Source organism: Opisthocomus hoazin, chromosome 2 (genome assembly GCF_030867145.1).
Source record: "Opisthocomus hoazin isolate bOpiHoa1 chromosome 2, bOpiHoa1.hap1, whole genome shotgun sequence".
Classification (NCBI taxonomy): domain Eukaryota; kingdom Metazoa; phylum Chordata; class Aves; order Opisthocomiformes; family Opisthocomidae; genus Opisthocomus; species Opisthocomus hoazin.
Window position 1 is genome coordinate 18,274,871 of NC_134415.1, and position 19,528 is coordinate 18,294,398.

A 19,528-nucleotide genomic window follows, 5' to 3' on the forward strand; every position below is an offset into this window, starting at 1 on the left:
TGTACATTTTCAAAAGATACCGAGCCGTAAACTTCTAAATCATAGAAATTATCTGCATGGAAAGCATAGCTTAATTTTCTGGCAGAGGCTTAGTATTTTACAGCAGAAAGTAGTTCTGGTATCACTTGCTGTGTAAAGCCAACACACAGAAGTCTACAGTCATCTTTGATATTGTTGGAATTGCATAAGATGCATGAGGATATTCTAGATGATCAGTAAAGGAATTTCACATCTGTCATGTTAGATCCAGTCCTAGTCAGGAATTAAAGAAAAACTAGTACAGCGTGCCAGCTCTAAAGCAGCTTTTGTGTAGAACGGTTTGCTGTTTCTAGGCCACGTCCTAATGGACACGTCTGTAGCTCAGGCTCCACCTAGCCAGAACTTTTGGCAATCAGTGGGGTGGCCAAAATAATGGGCCATGGAAAGTAAGCCTAGCTTTAACTTCCAGTAGCAGTGCCTTAGAGAGATGTTGACGATTTGTTTGTGTGCTTGTCAGATAGAAATCTCAAGTTTTTCATGTTCTTTGGCCAGAGTAGATGTTTAGGATGGGAAGATGTTGAAACCTTCCAGTCTGATCAGACTTTAAAAATAGCTGCTCAGTTTGGTGCAATCCGATGAAACGGTTGTTAGTGGTATTTCTTGCCTGTGTGGACAGAAAAGATGATCTTGGAGCTTTACTGGCCTAGGTGGTGCGGTAACAGGTTATAATTTCCCAGAATGCGGACAGACTTGAACAGTAGTGTGTTCACCGCTGGTCTTGGTGGAGACTCTGTAGTAACTACTAACTTTGGGCATGGGTGAAGGCACAATGTGTTGTTTCGCAATTTTTATTGGTGAGATGTTGGCAAGTATTGATGCTTGTCCGTTTTCTTGGTTTGAAGGGATGCACGTTGGCAAGTGGTCTGTACAGCGGTAAGGCTTTGAGCCAGGAAACGCGAGTCTAACTTTGCTGGTTAGCCAGAGTGCTGCCTCGCTGCGCTGCATGCGTGCAGTGAGGGCGTAGCACTTTGTTGGGGCATGCCACAGGCCCCTTCTTCATAAGGGCGTAACTTTCCTTCCTAATTAGTTAGGGACTTTGTGTGAGATACAACTTCATCCACGCAGATCACTGTCTACTGCTCATTGTGAGTGAGCTCTGACTGCTAAAGCATGTCTCTAGAAAAAAGGACACAGATTTTAGTCTTTGCAGTATGCACTGTGCAGGGCGTCTCGGAGACGGTGCTGAATGTGACTGTAATGCAAACTGGATAAATGCCATGTTGAATTTTTATTAGAAGATGGTGAAATGGCTCATCAAGATGTAATCAAAGTGGGTAAGATTGTCTTGATAAAGCAGTTTCTAGTTCTAGCATGTTTAATAGCAAGCTGCTTGCTACAGCTTAGCAACACAGAAAATCAACATGTCTGAATAGTTGGTAACTCAATTTGTACTCGACTACTTTGCGGCTTGTTTCTCATAAGGTTAATGCATAAAAACACTTAGGATTCTTCATTCTTTTCTTAGGTTAGAGGAGGGGACAAGAAGAAGGGAAAATAAAGGAAAGAGGCCATAGCAGTACCAGATGTGTATGTTGCATAGTACAGTGGGCTCAGACGGCAAATTCGTTCCTGTAGGAAAATGAAAGAAAGATAAGGGAGAAGCTGAGCTGTGAAAGAGTATAAAATAGGGAGGTAAAGCAACAAACTAAGTATCTGAGTAATCTTAAGATTGCTTGCCTAGAGGGGAAAAATGGTGTAAATGAATGTTTCACTGCGTTGATTGAAAACAAACAAAAAATGGGGGCAGCTGGACAGGCAATTATAAATACCTATTAAGTAGATAAAAGGAATCATTGACAGAGGTACTGTGGTTGATTATTAAAATAAGAGAAAAATCTTATTTGACAGCTCATCAAAAAAAGGCATGTCCTAAAAATGCATGTGAAGTCTTCAGATTAATTTCTATGCAAGTATCAGTGCACCACATTCCTTTGTGTGTGAACTGTGATCAGGAGGGAAGTTACTAATGGGAACAAAATTACAAATTTGAGAAGTCATTTGAAAAAAGTAGCTCGAAGGAAAGCTGACCTTAAGGTGATGAGGGAATAAACCCATGAGGAACGCATTTATCTTGCACTAGAACAGTGTTAAAAACAAACTGGCTTTATATCTCTTACAAAATATCCTACATCCTAAACCAACTCCTGACTTAAGTCTGGTGCGTTCTAAAGATAATTTGGTGCTTGCCAGATTGTAAATATATATATATGTGTCTGTGTGTGTGTGTATATATATATCAAATTAACAATGGAAAGGACTTTAAAGCATTGATGAGTAAATGCAGATTAAAGGAGATCCAACCAGCATGAGAAAGCATTATAAACAGGCTGTAAAAATTTCTAATCTTGGCAGGGACAAGCACAAAACTTAGTTTAGAAGGTATACTTGTCAAATATTTAAAAAATTTCAGAAACTTGTCTCATATTACGTGTATATATACACATATATGTACACACACAAACACATAAGCATAGTTAATAAGTATAAAAAAGAGAGTTCTGGTATGTTACTATGCTTATTTTTTTACATCTCTATTTTTAATTTAGTTCTGTATAAATCTGTAATAACCTGGCAGAATTTTTTTCTTCGGATTATTTAAAAGTGTGTGTTGCTTTATTTCTGTTTTGGTCTTCCACTAAGCGGAGGGGTAAGAGGAAGAAAAGAACAGGCTTGTATCGAGCACTGAGTATTTCGTTAGCCATCACAAGCAAAATGTGCCCACGCAGAAGGGACTATACCTTTTTTACAGATACGGTGGCAGCAAGTCTCACTGTGATTCAGTAATAAAACAGGTGGAAGGAAAACAGCTGCAGATTCTTAACTTGTATAACAGAGCTGCTTGTTCATAAACACAGGAGATGAGGCACTTGTTTGGATTGTGCCAGAAGAAATTTGGAATGAATTGATTTACTCAGTTAATTTAGAAATTATCTTCAAAAGGACGGGAAGAAAGAAACGAAGAGATATGCAAAGAAAAAAAAAAAGCTCTTGACAACTTCTTCATCTTTGTACAAAGTAGTCGAACATGTATCGAAACTAATGTTTCTCTTGAAACTTGGTAAAATATTAAATCATGGTTCCATTTCCATGGAACCTTCTTCTGTGGAGAATTTGTAATGACACTGGTAAATTCACTTTCTAGATGGATAAGGTTTATCTGGTACAAACCAAAATGGCTTCAGGACATGATTATGTATTGATATCACAGGTGTGCTTCCATTGATTGAAATTAAATAGGCGCACTGCTGCTGGAGATGGAGTCAACCAGTTCAGTAAAGAAGTATTAAAGGAAAACTAGATCTTATTAGTAACTGGTTACATACTATAGTTCTGGCAAGTCTTCCTGACAGGTCTTAAGGCATACCACATTTGGCTGTCTTCTGTTGTCTGTTCTCCTAAGATAGTTGCTCCCAGAATAGCACTTTTGCCTCAACCATTCCAGTAATGCTTAGCGTCTTAACTTACATTGCTGCAAGTATTTAACAATTAAAAAAAAAAAAACCAAAACAGAAAAAAAGAAAAACTATTGAAGTTTGAATTCAAACTCAAAGAGGTTTTTTTTTTTGTTTTATTTTACAAAGGTATTATCCCAAGACTGGGATAGGAGCAGGAGCTGTTAACTGTTGGTGTCTGAGTAGTATATATTCTGAAAATACTAGAAATCAAACAGTTAAAAGCTGTTGACTAATTGGTGAATCACGGGCTCCAAGGATAGGACTCAGAAAAACACTTTAGTGTCTAGGCATTAGAAAAGCTGTCCACAGTTTTAACAGTGTAAACGGAGTTCATAGTTGCTTATAATTAGGAATCATGAAATACAGTTTGAAAAGGCTCCAGTATATTCCCCCACCTTGTTCAACTACTGCAGGTTTCTTACAGTATGTGCTGGTTTTGACCTCTTCCACTGTGCTACCTAAAGTTCTGCAACAGGCAACTCTCTTGATTCAGTGATGTATACTGAGCCTGTTACCTGCCTACAGTCCCAATCAATACATGTAATTGAAATGGGTCAGTCAGTCTCATAAGCCCTTGAGTTCTCCTTAAGTAAAACAAGTTAGCATGTTGCTTTTAAAAACAAACCCAAAACCCCAGGTTTTATTTTGATACTACTGATGTGGTATGTCCTTCAGAATATAACCCTTAGGTGGTTTTCGCATGGAAACTACAGTACAAGGAAAAAAAAAAGCATTTTGTTGGTGTGCCACATTACGTCTCTTCTTTCATACATAGCTATACTGTGGCTACAGAAGAAAGAATATATATAAAGTAAACAGAGATGCAGTTTTTAATTGTTTTGTGTGCACAAGAGACACATGGCCTGGTGAACTTGAACATAAAAATGTAACTCAGACTACCTTATTCCTCTTCCATCTCTTTCAGGACCTTTAGGAAAGTAATTTCCTCAGTCTTTGAGTCATTTTTTTTTTTCTTGTCATAAAAATGAAGATAATAGCCACCTACCTGCCAGATGTCAAAGGAAACATTTTTGAAGGTTAACACTCTCTACCTTTTCTAATCAAAATTCTTTCTTTACAGTGTTCTTATTTATCCAGTCTCCCAGGCAGACGCTATAGCTTCACCAGGACTATGCACTTGGAAAGCTTCTGCTGGTTGGCAGGAGGCTGCAGCAGTCTGTTCTGAAAAGGAAAGTTCCTGCCTAGAAAGTTTCCCCCTCAGAGTGAATCAAACATATGTGTCCATATGTTAGCAAATAGCTACGCACATGAGTACTGATCTTACCAATGGGCTCGATATTTGAAACATACACAGAAGGCCCCATAATATGCCAGGTAGTTCAGCTGACCATGAAGTAAGGATTAGGTAGGGAGGAATGATGCCCAGTGAATTTTGTTGGTGAAAGTCTAAATTCTTCATAGGAAGGCGTTGGGGAGAAAAACATCACACCAACTGGTGCATCAGAACTGGGAGGAGAAGGAGGATATTGAAAGGAATTCTCAAAATTAGCCTTGAAAAGTCAGGATTCTTTTCAGGAACTAGAGGGTTTTTCCCCTAGAAGCTGACTAAATAAAATATTACCTAAAGGAAAATGCCACCTGTCATCTTAAATTCCATATCTAAGGTATAAGAAAGTGTTAAAGCTAGGTACTGGGACTTAAGGCTACCTGGTTCTCTGCTGGAGTTCTCTACTAGGTTGCTGTGGGCCTTTCAAGGAAATGGCGTAAAGATCAGTGTGCATCAGTTTTCACAAAAGTTAAAAGAATAATATTAATCTGTGTCAGGGGCTTTCGATATTAAGTATTTGTGGCCTTGGAGCAAAGTTCCAAGAACTGGAAAACTGTATTTATGGATATTCTAATCACTAAGGTATAGTATTTTCTTCAGTAGGTTTTTAAAAGTAATGCATTTGTTTAACTGTATGTGTATTGAAATGAAAATGTTTACCTGCAGAGGTGTTCAAAGCCGTTAAGTGTTCCTGAATTGCTGAAAGTTGCTCATATATGTACAGAAGTGCACCACTTATACAGGGGTCCTGCCGTGTTCTGAACAAGCAGGAGCAGGGAATGGTGTGTAAGTCTTTGCACCCAGAGAAAAAGGGGAAGTGTACATCACTCTAGGCATTTCTTTTCCTTTGTGAATGGAGCTCTGTTTCCTTTTGGCTACAAGAAGTACTCTTGACACAGATAGCAGGAGGCAACAGGAATAGAAGACTTGCATGGAGCAGAATGTGTAATCTAAGAGACCCTGGACATATGGTGTAAATAGGGGATAAAGAGAGAACATACATTCCGTTTAGGTTTAAATGAAATAGAGCTGCTTCTCTCCAGTGGTTTGCCCAGCAAGTCTAGCTGTTGTCAGACTGTGGATCAATATGGTGCAACCTCTAGAAAGCCATTTAAACCCAAGGCATAAATAACATGATTCAGGAAATACACTGAAAGTCAGACCTGGAATCATATTCAGCATGTGATGGTTTGAAATCATAATGCATGCAGGATCCAGGAGAACAGCTAAAATTAATATAACAAGTACAGAATGTTAGTATAGACCCTTTCATTATTCATTCCAGTTCTTTGTTAGTAGCCTTATCTTTCCTGCATTTTCATTGGGCTAAACAAAGTGATACACATACATTATTGAATCACTCAGTATTGCTTGCTATTTTAATTAAATTACTGGGTACACTTTGGCTTTTAATTAAATTCTCAGCTCCTGGGAGAAGTGTATTAGCTCAGATGGGCTTGGTGTAGAGAGAATTCTAGAAGTGTTAATACTCATCTGGCTCTTTTGAAAATGTCAGACACTCTGCACAAGGCCCTGTTGGTGCAAGGATAGCTGTCATCTGCCTGCCCTCTCTCTGGAGACTTTTTTTTAAGATTTCACATTACTCTCAAATATAAATGTTCTGGGTAGGAAACAAATACTTTCTTATATGCTGGTATAGCGTATGAAAAAATCTTATAAGAGTACCACCATTCGCAATAGTCTTACCTATTATTATGGCTTACCTCTACTTTATCAGGTAAGTAACTCTTGGACACTAGAATGCCTTTTTGGCCTAATCCTGCTTTTTTTACTGCATATCCTGTTCTTCCCTGTGGGGGGATTCGTTCTCCCACGTCCTACAGGATACAACTTTGTGAAACTAGAAATTACCTGGGAGATGCAGTGTTGTTTCATCGTATTCTTGGCCCTGCAAACATGGCAGTGAATGTTCCTTTTACAAGTGTAGGGGTGATGTTAATTCTTCCTGAATATATTGTTGCAAGATCACAAGATTATTCAAAAAACCAAACTCTCTTCACCTACCGAAAGTCTGAGCTTTTCATTTTGAACCTAGCTTTTCCTCTCCCTCAAGTTAGTCATATATTGGTGTTCACTGCCTGGCACCGTTGTTGATGCTGCAAGTTGGGAGCAAAATGGTTTCTTGAAAAATGCTCTTGTTAAATTAAACTTTAACCATGTTTTTGCCTTTGTGCTTCAACACTTGCGTGAATCTTCTGGAGAAAAAAATGTTTCTTTCGGTTACATTGTGAAAGTATGTGACAAAATGCTAATTTCTGCGAAGTTTCACCTATCACTACAGGTGAACTGGGATCATACCCCAGTTCTACGGACATTTCACAACAGTGGTAACCCACCATTTGTGCTGGCTGGAAAGTCAGCTTGTGGGGTCACAGCTACTGCTTGTGCCCGACTGCTGTGGATTGCAACTTGGACAAAAAATGGAGGACATTGTATAAGGTTGGAAGGAGAGCCTACAGGTGAAATGTGCAGGTCAGTGACTTTGGAGCTATAAAGCAGTTTAGAAATGAGTATTGCATGCTGTATCTGTGGGAGTAATCAGGTACTGACATTGCTCCATTAGACTGTCTCTGATAGATGTTGGCCATAACTCATGAATCCGTAGCGGGGTGAAGAAGTTGTGGTGTAAAAGCAGTTACTCCAATGTGCATGTGTTCTGTAGAGCAAGGAAAATATCTGGTCCAAACCAAAAGATTTAACCACTGCTGTTTTGTGGAACTGAGATATTAATCCTGACTGAGACCTGAAGTATTCAGTAAGACCTGACTCCCGGCAAACTATTTTTAATTGCAGTTTACTGTTGCAAAGCAGATACGCTAGGTTTATCACTTTGATTCATTGAGGATTCTTTGAAATTCAGAAATAATTTCCTGAAAACCTCAGTTCTGTTCCTGAATATGCTTCCTGCTTCTGTGGAGCTGGTATCCACTAGAGCAAAAGCAGGACTTGAATCTAGGACAGTGCCATGTCTTAATTTTTCCAACTCCAAATACACTGTCTTCAAAGAAACAGGAGGAAGCTGTTTGAGTTCTTCTTAGTGCCAAAGTCAAGGAGTAGAATAGTATCTTACACAGAACCTCCGTAAAAGTTGTTGATTCAAAAAAAAACCCCTAAAAAATTAGCATGTGCTCTGTCCTCAAGTGATAGAAATTCTCTGTTCAAAATTTGTGTCACATTTAATGTAGGAAAAAATAGTTTGATAGCTTTCTGTGCAAGTAGTAACATAAATAGGAAAGTGAAATCGAAATTAGCACAAATTGGGATGAAAGGTAGTTTGTCTGCAGAGTCTCCACAGTGCAAAACTGCATCTCTTGCATGCTCCCTGAAGCAGCTTCTTAAGCTTGTGATATTCAAAAAAATAGACAGAAGACACTTCGAAGCGTAGGTTTTATATGACTAAACTTGGAAATACAAACCCTTTGCCTTGCAGTCTAAAGAATTCTTGCAGATTCTTTAACCATACCTGTCCAGTGGCTGTTACAGGATTAAGATGATGTCATCTTTCTTTTGTATGCCATTTTTTCCATTCATTTCCTGGGCAGTTTTTTCACTAGTAGCTTTTTTTGTCTCTAATGCATGCTTATACGTACTGCTTTACCATCTTCGTGGTAGACAGCAAAACAGAACAAGAAAAGAGGGGGGCAGGGAGGGGGAAATCTCTATTCCCTTCTTTTCTCCTGAGCATAAATCCAGTGGTAGAAATACAAAATGAACCCACAGCGTCTCGTAAGTATCCTGAGTCTCAGACATAAAATTTTATGTAGCATCACAGATGTCACGGAGCTGTGTGCTTCTAGCAGGAAAGCTGAGATTATGACTGACTTAAGAGCAGGATGGAAGTCCCAAGTGCATGTCCAGTCCCGGGGAGAGATTGGCAGATTAAAAGAAACATTCTGAGGTGTCTTATACCACCTCTTTTCTTTTGCTCTTTTTGATTCAGTTATTGATCATTCTGGTAGTCATGAGCATGAGTGTAGACGATCTATATAAAGGAGAAAATATTGAAAGGCAAGTTGTAGTCACTATAGCAAATGGTTAGAAAAGTAAGTTAATGAACAGAAGTTATGTTCGCTTCTTCCTCCTGTGTGTTTCGTGAATCTATTGCAGCTGTACTGTTTGTGAAGGAACATGGAACTGAAATGCCTTGAGAGGGCAATTTTTAAGATACTGTGCATTAATATTTAGAGACTTCTAACCTTCAGCACTTAAGAGCTACAGCACATTCCCCGTCCACTCTTCCTGGAGTTGAAATGATAGAAAGGTCTACCTCAAGCTATATTTTGTGGAGTTTTAATAAATACATTTATTAAAAAGCTTAAATACATTTATAAAAAGCTTCACCATAATGTGGCTTACTCCCCTTTCCCCTTGGAAGTGAATGACAAGATTCCTAGCCAAGTTATTCTGAACTACTTAGCACTTAATCAAATTCTGTGACATCTTACAAAGCTGGGAAAGGGAAACGGGACAATAGTGTAGCTCACTTATTTCCAAAAGCTTGTTGTTTAGCTTGTTGCGATTTGGTTTGGTTTTATAGAAAATGTCAGTAAATGTTCCTTTGAGTTGTGTAATGAAAGCTGGCAGTGCCAATGCAGAGCATTCCCCACAGAAGAGAGAGACGAGATAATTAGAGTATATGCACGAATGGAGCTGTCTAGAAGGAGAATAATACAAGACATCAGCAGACTGGAATGTTTTTATACTGTAAAATAGCAGTGCATATAAGCTGCACTGGAAGTTTTGCTAGGCTGGACTATAGCACACTTTTACGTCCTTCCATTGCTGGATGTTCTTACTGAACAATCTCCAAAATACGAGGGGAGAAAGCTGGATTGTATTGACATCCAGAGAGCAAGTGTTTTCTGAGGTACTTGATGTACAAGTCTTTAGGATCTTGCTTTGTATCTTGGTACCTATTTGTACTGCTCTTACATTCATTTCTTAGCTATTTCATGTCTTGAAAAAAGAAAAAATATTTTCCTCCCACGCTTTTTTTTTATCGCTTTATTGTTAGTATCATTTATAACACATTAAGTCATCTTTCAGTTGGAAGGGATGGGAGAGCTGCATAAACATTGTTTTGGGGATTGCTCGACACTTTTCATGAATGGTGTCCAATTATTTTGAACAGTGCTGCAGCAGCATGTGTCACTGCATGAGCAAATCTTGTCTGCTGGTTAATCTGCCTGGTTTTGCTGTGTTGTATGATCCCCTGTAGATACGTTCACCTCTTAAAGATACGTTACAATCTGTTCTTGCGCAGAAAACTGCATGTAGACTCACACATACCTTGTTAGATAATACACCTTTGGTAGAGAATTTTTGCAGCACCTTGCATCTCTTAAGGTTACAAGATATTTTTAAGTTCTGTTTGAACCTCTGTTGATTAGAATTTCAGAATAGCAAGCAAGGTAAAATTTCTTGTCAAGCACATGAAGAAGCCAAAGCACACAGCACAGAATTCTGCACAGGAATAAGTCTGTGCCATTATTAAGACTACTTTTGTGTAGATCCCCTATACAAAGTCTATTCGAACACAAGTTGCTTATTAAATAAAGGTTGGAAGTGGTGTAAGCCGCAAATTCTGGCAGTTTTGAACTTCTGCCTTTTGACTTGAGAATGAAAAAGATGAATATCAGTACTAGTGAGCAGGTAAGGTGATGTTGAAGTGTCAGAAGCTCTAATTCCCTATGGTCATACTGACTCCCCTTTCCTTACCTACCAATGGGAGCTCCTTTGTATGAATCAGAAGGGGTCACTGTAGTATGGAAGGCAAGACTCAGAGCAGTTACTGCATGCAGTGAAAACATAAATGTCTAGCTTGAACAATTAAGATGATTGATGGTACCTGGTAATGAAGGGCTTTGTCTTTTCATGTCAGCAATGATACTCAAATGGCTTAGCTTTCAGAAATGCAAAAACATACCTCTACATAAGCGAGGTTCAGTTTTCTTCAGTAGATGGAACTGCCGTGTTAACCGTGTGCCACATTCACTGTATGGCAAAGTCCAAATATGCTCTCTATTCTCAAAACACAGAAGTATGAATATACTGAATATCAGGGTAATTGTGGCAGCATGCAACTACTTTTTAGGCAATGCACATCAAGATGTTTCAAATACAGACACTTTTAAATGTTTTTAAGTCACTTTGTGTGTAAGCTGTATAAATATTTAACAGACTTGTTTGGCACTTCCACCACGTTTCAAAACATGCTTACAAACCAAACAAACAAATCTGTCTTCTTTCAGCAGCTTTCTGAATGTCTCATCAATAGATCAGGACCAGAATCTCAGGGTGGGAGAAAAAGGAGCTTCCTTTTTATCATAGTGCTATTCATGTAACAGGGATCATTATATTTATTGTATGTCTTGCATAACAGTGTCATATTCTCCAGCGGTACATTAGAAGAGTCTGGGACTACTCCATGCCTGGCCAAGGACGTCCATCAGAGTAGTGCCACCAGTGTGCTGTGCTTCTCCATTGGTAGTCTGCAGTAATCCCATCATTGGGCATTTGTGCCATGTTCCAGGAAGTCTGACCACTTTCTGTTCAGTTAGCAAAGAGAAAAAGAAATTTAGTAAAACAAGGGACCCTCCAGAATTACAATTTGGCCTTTGTGTTGTGGATTATTATCCCATTTAGTTGAATTGTTTCTGATGCTTCACGTATCTTTTTATCAGTATTTTAGCAGCTTACTGTTTTCAGAATTCGAAGAATGAAAGTTAAGAATGAAATGTAGGTTTTAGTTGAAATATTTGCTTATTGTCATTCCATACTCCCATCTAGCCAGTGCTCTTGAATATAACGAGGAAAATGCAGTCATTTTTCATCATCACCCATACACAGCAAACTGTAGGTCTGTGGTATTCTCTGGTCTTGAATATGGAAGAATAATTTGTTTTCTGTCCTCTCCAGTTGCCTTTTCCCAGCAGATTCCTCGGGAATGATGAAAGCAACTTCACAGTTGCTTGTGTGCGATCTTAGACTTCCTTCGAGTTATGTGTTTTTACACGTCCTATGCAAAATACTCATCTGTATGGCTACAAGTAAGGCAGAGATGGTACACTGCTTTATGGCTTCAGCCATTTGTGCTCTGGCGATGAAATGGAAGTGAACGTTTTCTGAAATACTGTGAAGTAGTTTCTGGGGTGCTTAGAGGAGCTCAAAGGTTCTGAGGCACTACAAGATGTTTTTCCAAGATGTTTGCATTAGAGGCCTGAGGAGTAGGTGATTCATAGTTTACTTGTAACATCAGAAAACAACAATTGCAATGCTGCGAGATGTATTATTACGTTTTCTAGACTGAAATCTTGTATGCTTGGAGTGGAAGTCTGACATGTTTTTGGTTGATGACTAGGGTAAACTAACTTTAGTTGACAGATAGATTCCCTTTTCCAATGCTCTTCCCCTAGCAGAAATTTATTTATTTTGTCTTTTAGTTATAGTGTGCTAAAAGAAGCATTTCTGTAGTAAAATCCTTTAGGGGAGACAACCTGTATTTAAAATCTTCCCATAATGAACTTCACAGTAAATACACCACAAGAGCTCATTAATCTAATTTGCTTTATAACTATAAAAGCAGAGTTCTCAGGAGAAAAGGTTTCACCTCAAAATCCGGATTGTTTTTAAGGATCAAAATAAAGTACCTATATTGGCCTTCTGCCCCAGTGCACATATGTTAATAATGGAACTGTTACAAATACTCATGGTCTTGGTACGACATCAGGGACTTGTGCACACGCAGACCACAGAATGTCTGCCCTGGTTTCCAGACCAGGGAAGAAGCAAGGAGTGCATATAGCAGTAATAATTGAATATATCCACTCTGAACTAATGAAAAAATATTCTGAATGGCTGTTACTCAACTAGCTACTATATAACAGTATGCAAGTCCTTTAAGTTTTAAATAAAACCTACAAAAAATTTAAGTTCCAGTCTTTAAAGTGATGTAGGTGTTTGGAGCAGTGGGACTAAAGTTCTGAAGTCTCTCTTGGAAATGGGACTTCCAGAAGATCCCTTTTACTAATTCAACAAGAATAAATCCCCTCCGTAAGAACAGCGAATATGTGCAAAACTATTTTATTAATGTTCAAAATGTGCTTGGGTATTCTTTCATTAGGTATTGTCAGTTCTAATTAGTAGTACATATTTAAATAGATATATGAATAACAGGTTTAGGTCATTTAGTTGCTGAAATGAAAAATACTTTTCCCATAGTCTGGGAAAATGAAAACCACCTACCATTCTTTGTGTACAGTTATTGAAATGCTGTTCAAGAATGCATAAGGAAATACTTGTCAAACAGAAAAAATAAATAATTTGTTTCATCTGAAGTAAAAATAGCATACAGTACAGCTTTTCCTACATGAAAACAGGTGCTCTAAAAAGCACTAAAAGGTGTTCAAAAAAGAAATAAAGATATGGCAAAGCACAGAACAGATTGTATTTGGGGGGTGGCAAAGTAGAAAGGAACATCATGAAGTCTACATCACTGGTCTACGAAAGACAGGAGGCTTCGTAGAGGGTGAGGAAAATGGGGCAACTGAAAAGTCGTGTTCAAAAGTGATAAATTTTGTATATGTGTTTTCTTATTAGATTTACAGAACTGTCAAAAGGGTCTTGCTGAAGCAATGCAGAAGATTGTATACGTGTGCAAGATCTCTTTTAGATAACATTAAATAGCATTTCTACATATGCTTGTTAACCATATGGAGAGGATCTGTAAAACCATCAGGAATTAAAACCATTTTTTTACCTGCAATGGACTGAAACGACTTCAGCCCAGTCCATATCTGCATGGCTTCTTGTATCTGCTTCTTACACATCCACTCCAGATAAGATGATGAACTTGACTTTCGAGCTCATCTCGTCAAATATTTATGTATTCTTGTGCCTGCAGTGGACGTTGGTTCAGTAATTTAAAATCTTATTTCAAGAAATAGGGGAAGCCTTCAGTCATTGCTTTCTGTAAGAGAGAATTGAGTGAAATGCCTGTTCAGTATTGAAACTATAGTGTAAGGATATTTTCATTTTAACAATCAGACCCTGAATTTTTGGCACCTCTAGAAAGATATTTGTCACATTTGAGTGTGGTATGACCCAGATTGAGATTGAAGTGGTGGCAATGATCACAAGGGGTGAGATATATATCAATTCAGTCTGCATCTTTCCATCCGCATTTCTGAATCACATATACCAATACAGAAAACTTGTCTTTTTTGTTTTGTTGCTGGAACTGGGTTGCAAAGCCAGCCGCAGATAATAGACATGTCTTTTCTTAGCTGGTGCTGTTGAAACAAAGGGCAAAGATAAATCAATTTTTCTTTACATTTTTTTTTTTCCCCCATGTGTGATACTTTTTCCCTTTCTTTTTTCTCAACAATCACACTAACATAAAGGTAGCCTGTTGTTCGCTCCTACAATTGATGTTTTATAGTCCAGGAGCTTGAAATACTTTATACACATTTTTGTGTGTGTGTATACACACACACACACACACACACACACACACACTCTATCATTAACTCATTTTTATCCTTTTCCATCTCTCAAATATCTTTTTGTGGTTTTAATATCTTTTGAGCATTCAAGGAGCAGCAGTAACGTAAAGCATTCAGTGAGAGGCAGAGTGATGCTCTTTGCACCATCAGGCAGGAAAAATATTGCAGCATAGCCAATATTGTACTTCATTTCATATACAGTGGACTACATGAACTCTGTAACTGTGTGACTCTTCTCCCTACTATATAATCTTAATACTCCTTATCACATTCATTTTAGAGGTAGGAAATTTGAGGCAATTTCTTTACTGTAACAAAGTGTTAGGGCCAAATAAGAAAAAAGCTGATTTTCTTTGTAAACTAGAAAGAGGTGACTACTGAAGATGCCCTCCTCACCCGCAGGAGGAAGTATTGCTATGTGTTTCTGAATCGCATGCGCCCTGAAAAACTCAATAACATTGACTAGCTATAGACAAAGAGACAATAATCTACATCTTTTCAGCTGCAGAGCAAGATGATGTGGCATGACCTGTCCCTGTGTCAAATGCCTGTTCCCCTCATGCTTAGTTCATGAAGAGAAGCTTCTGAAAACTGGAATAGTAGCGGAGCAGTGAACTCTCCCGCAGTCGCTGCCAGCTTGGGGTGCTGGCAATAAGGAGGAAGCAAGGTGCTTAGATTTAACAGTTCTGACTTGAATGCCTGCTTGGGAGCTAAATCTGAAGTACCATGTGCATGAATGTCAGAAATGCCAACCAACTCCACATAAAGTAGAAAACATTTCAATGAAGGTGATCAGCTTCCCCCCCCCCAAACATTAGCTTTGTTACTATCTGAGCATACCTGGTTTAGACAATTTTGGGGGCTTTCTCTGTAAGATGAAAGGACGGACAAAAAAGCCCCAAACCTCATATGACTTGAGCTTTGATATGGTGTTGGTAAATACTCAAGAAAATGCAGTAAATAATCAGGTATTTATTAATACCCTATAAGGAAGATAAGTAAAAACTTAAAGCTGCCATTCATTTTTGAGAATTGAGTAATCCCTCAGCAGGTGATCCTTCAGTTGCGATTCGGGTAAGGTTCTGCCACTGTAACCAACTTGCTAACTGTATTTTTTTTTCTCCCTTTCCATGGTAGGTTATGTGTTCTGTATGTTACATCGCCTGCCTGAACAACATGACTGCACATTTGACCACATGGGACGTGGGCGTGAGGAAGCCATTATGAAAATGGTGAAACTGGATCGGAAAGTAGGGAGATCTTGCCAACGCATTGGCGAAGGATGTTCCTGAGTGCAAGACTGCAACCAAATGCTGTTCTCTTAGTTCACTAATGTTAGCCTTATTTAGGACAAAGTCAGCCAGACACCTTGTACTAGGCAAGTTTCAGACTACAGCCAATCAGTTTCCTTTCTTTAGCCAACCGTCCTGGTACTGTAGTTTAGGGATTGATGGTGGTTGAAATTGATTTCTGGCTGTTACTAAGGTGCCTGCTAGCCACCGTATAAAAATAAAACATGAAGAAATATTATTTTTGAGCATGGCTAGTGGATTTAAACAAAACAAGAAAAATCCAAAGGCTTCTGTTATTGCTGGAGTCACTCTAAAAGCCTTACGCTGGAAACATTCCAGCTGTACAGTTAAAACAAATAGTTGTATAGAAGCTGGTGTAAAAGTTTGCTATGCACATGGCTTTCAGACAAACTGTTTAATGTGCAGCCTTTCACCTCTTCACTGCTAGTGAATCCTGAGGAGGTGAAATACTAAGAGCAGCAACTGCAGCTGCTTAAGCCCAGAAGACCTGACTGGTCACTCGTGCCTTCATTGCGTGTGGCTTTTGAGTTAGGCAGTGTCACCAGCATCAGGGATTCTGTTGGGGTAGGAACATCTTTCTGGTTCTTCCCAGGAAGCCAAAAAGAAAGGGGAACACAGATTCTTATGAAAAATTTTTATATCTATCTTACTATAAAGAACCTATCAGGGTTTGTTGTTTTGTTGTTTTTTTTTTTTTTTTTTTGCTTTCTTCTCAGTTAAATTATGATCTCACGTTAAAGTCAGCTCCATCCCAGAGCAGTAAATGGTGCATACTTTTTACATGGCATCCACAGAGATTCTACGAGTTGTGTGAACAGATGCCACATATCTTGAGCAGTGCAGCCATTCCCACCGGCCGAAACCTGATTGGCTCTTGTTTGCCTTTTGCTAAGTGCAGGTATCTGATAATTGATCAAATAAGGCTAATTCACAGCACAGTAGCCATGGCTGGATTCTACAGACTGACTTTCTGTAGCTAGACTTATATATTGGGGGGGAAAAAAAGGACATTTTGTAGCAAACGGAATTCAGTAACAGTATTGGGGAACAACCGGTAAAAACACCCTTTATCAGATTGAGTTTGTGTTCCTCGCTTCCAGAGTGTCAATGAGATAATCAGACGGGCTACGTCAGCCCTGTTTCTATGCAGCCGAACACTCTCACGAAAATCTCTGCCCGCATCTATTGCAAAGCACGTATAGCAAGTGAATGCGAAAAGCATTACATGGAGTATGTTTTGGATCTGGTTAGACCTATGGTTCTGTATTACGGTATGTCACGTTGAGCCGAGCTGAACAGAATTGCACCAGTCTTGTCAGTTTGGAAACAAAAAAGCAAACGTAATGGTCAGCATGTCTCCTGCTGCACATGGGGTTTATGCAGGTAAAAAGGGTTTGTACCGATGTGGCCCAGCTTTAATCCTGAGTGAATTTAGCTTCTCAGTCTATTAGTAAGGTATTAATAATCAGGTAAATTTGTAAGAAAACCTGAGGGAAGGAAAGATTTTGCCTCATCTTCAAATACTGGGCAGATACAGAACATCAGAGGGGTGAAGTAACGTTTCACCTGGAAAACCCCAGCATTTTGGGAGTAATCTCGTGTGAGTCATCTTCCATTCTACTTGTTACAGGTAACTAACTCCTTATAGGCCAAATTACATTGTTACTTTGATAGCCAGCTAGGAGCATTTAACAAGGAGACAACTAATTAAAAAAAAAAAGAATATATATATATATCTCCACACACACACTCAGCATCTGACTGTATTAGCGTTAATTAACCATGAAGCAAATCAGAAGTGTCCTATCGTTATAAAATGCAAGCTATCCCAAAGGCAAGCTGTTTTTTTTATTATTGTTATTATTCAAGAATATGAAACCAGCAGCAAAATCTTCTGTAATGTGCTGCTTTTTCAGGAAATGGTCCTGGTGAGAGAGACTGTCCAAGGATATTATTTACATTTGCCGTGAGGAGTTTAAAAAACATGGATTTTGGCGGCTGCTGTGATACGCACTTTCTTTTCCTGCAAAATCCTATCATAGCATTTGATGGGCATTCAGACTGATACACGAGGCTTTTCTGCATTAATACTGAAGATGCTGTTTTGTTCCTCCTTAATATTCTCTTTAACCTCGTTACAAGTGCACAGATGGTTTCAAGGTGGCTCTTGAGAGAACACTAGTTAAAGTTCATGTGAATAATGGACAATGTTCACTTTAAACAAAAGAGTTGGGGAGGGGGTTGTTCCTTTGCAGTATCTGTTCTGTGAAGTTTGTTAAACGTAAAGAAAGCTTAAGTTCTTGTATCTTAAAAGAAGATCTTATTTAACCCTTTTGTGTTCTAGATTTACTTACACATGTAGCCTAGAGCTCAGTTTTAGTTTAACATTGTGAAAATATTAAAAGAATCTTGTAACTTTATTCTTTTTCCTCCTGCTAAAAAAAATTAAACCAATCAGATTAAAGTTTGAATTTCTTTCTGCCTATTCCAACAGATCTTGCTATTTTGCACTATTTCTGCTGCAAGTTCTTGTAAGAAATACGGATGGGGAAAATGCCAATGTTAGGCCAGTAACTTCAAGCTGAATTTATAGTTGGTGGAAGGTGGACAGTACTTTCTGCCAGTTTGGAAGGGGAAGATAATACTTCTGCTGCGTTCAAGTTTAGTGATGTATTTTGTAAGCAAATGTGGCCAAATCTACTCTAGCCTGAGTATTGGTCTATTTCATTTTGAGGTTAGATACAGTAATCGAATGAACAAGGTAAGGTGTTCAGACTCTTAAGTCAAATGCGTACTGTGCACTATATCATTGGCATCAAAGTTTTAAGATGTCTTAAATATTCTTTCATGCATTTTGACAACTTCTGCATCTAGAGTAGCTGTATTCCAAATCGTAATGGGCTGTATTCATAATGGATAAGTAGAGGAATAAATATTGGGTTTAGTCATTTAGATGCTAGAAACACAAGGCTAATTAAAAAACAGTGGACTGTGTTAGAGGGAGAGAGAATACCAAGGTGATTATTTAAAAACAATTTTGAAAATTGTTTGGAATTTGAATTGTGCCTGATTCATGGGACATGTACACCCATTTTTTTCCTCAAAGTAGTATGGTACTTTCAATTATAAAACTGTGCGTGATTCTTGAACAAGATGGCTGTGTTATAGTAAAGGTAAGTTACATAAAACAGCTCTGCCTTTTCATCAAGTTTCAGACCTATAGCTGAGTGCAAGCCAAGGCTTCAAGGAGAAAATAAGAATTGCCCATGAAGGTTGCTATGCCAGAGCCTGTCCTTAATTGCACTGGGTTCTGTTTTGAAGCAGTTTAGCATCTTGAGTGAGAAGCAATGTAACTGTAAAATGAAGTACTGAAGAATCTGAACTACTCTGCAGTAGTTTACAGGCAAGACCCTGAAAAGAGTCCTTGTGCAATGATGGCAGTCCAAAAGTATTAACAGCTGCTTTTATCTACTCCATGGAAGGTGATAATACATTCAAAACTTGAATTTTGCATTACTTTCTTTAATCTTACAATGACTATTTCAGTACAAAGACTCAGCAGGGAAGAAAACTGATACTAACGGTATCATAAAAATACAGATTTTATAATAGATAGCGAGAAATTCATCAGTGGAATAATTGACAGCACCTATGCTCACAACTAATGTGCATACAGTTAAGTGGCCAGACAAATGAACTGGCATTCTTTTTGTTGTAGTGCAGTAACTGAAATTGTCAGTCATCAGTGGAACAGCAAAGAGAAGGTCTAATCAAAGTAATCGCTTAATATCACAACGAGGTAGCCAATTCACACTGGAAATAATTTTGTATACTCATGGGAACTTTTATACCTAGAAAATAAATGGAAACATTTAAGACAACACTACTTAAAATGAACTGTGTTTATTG

The 19,528-nt window shown here is 38.4% G+C and overlaps 1 protein-coding gene across 1 annotated transcript in view; it reads left to right on the forward strand.

The window, feature by feature from the left end:
- The window catches only part of ZFAND3 (zinc finger AN1-type containing 3), a 145,188-nt gene extending 127,078 nt beyond the window's left edge, over positions 1–18,110 (forward strand). Inside the window, 1 exon segment of the mRNA XM_075412803.1 lies at positions 15,444–18,110. Within this exon segment, the coding sequence (XP_075268918.1) occupies positions 15,444–15,598 (155 nt within the window). The 3' untranslated portion in view covers positions 15,599–18,110.
- Positions 18,111–19,528: the final 1,418 nt, after the last annotated feature.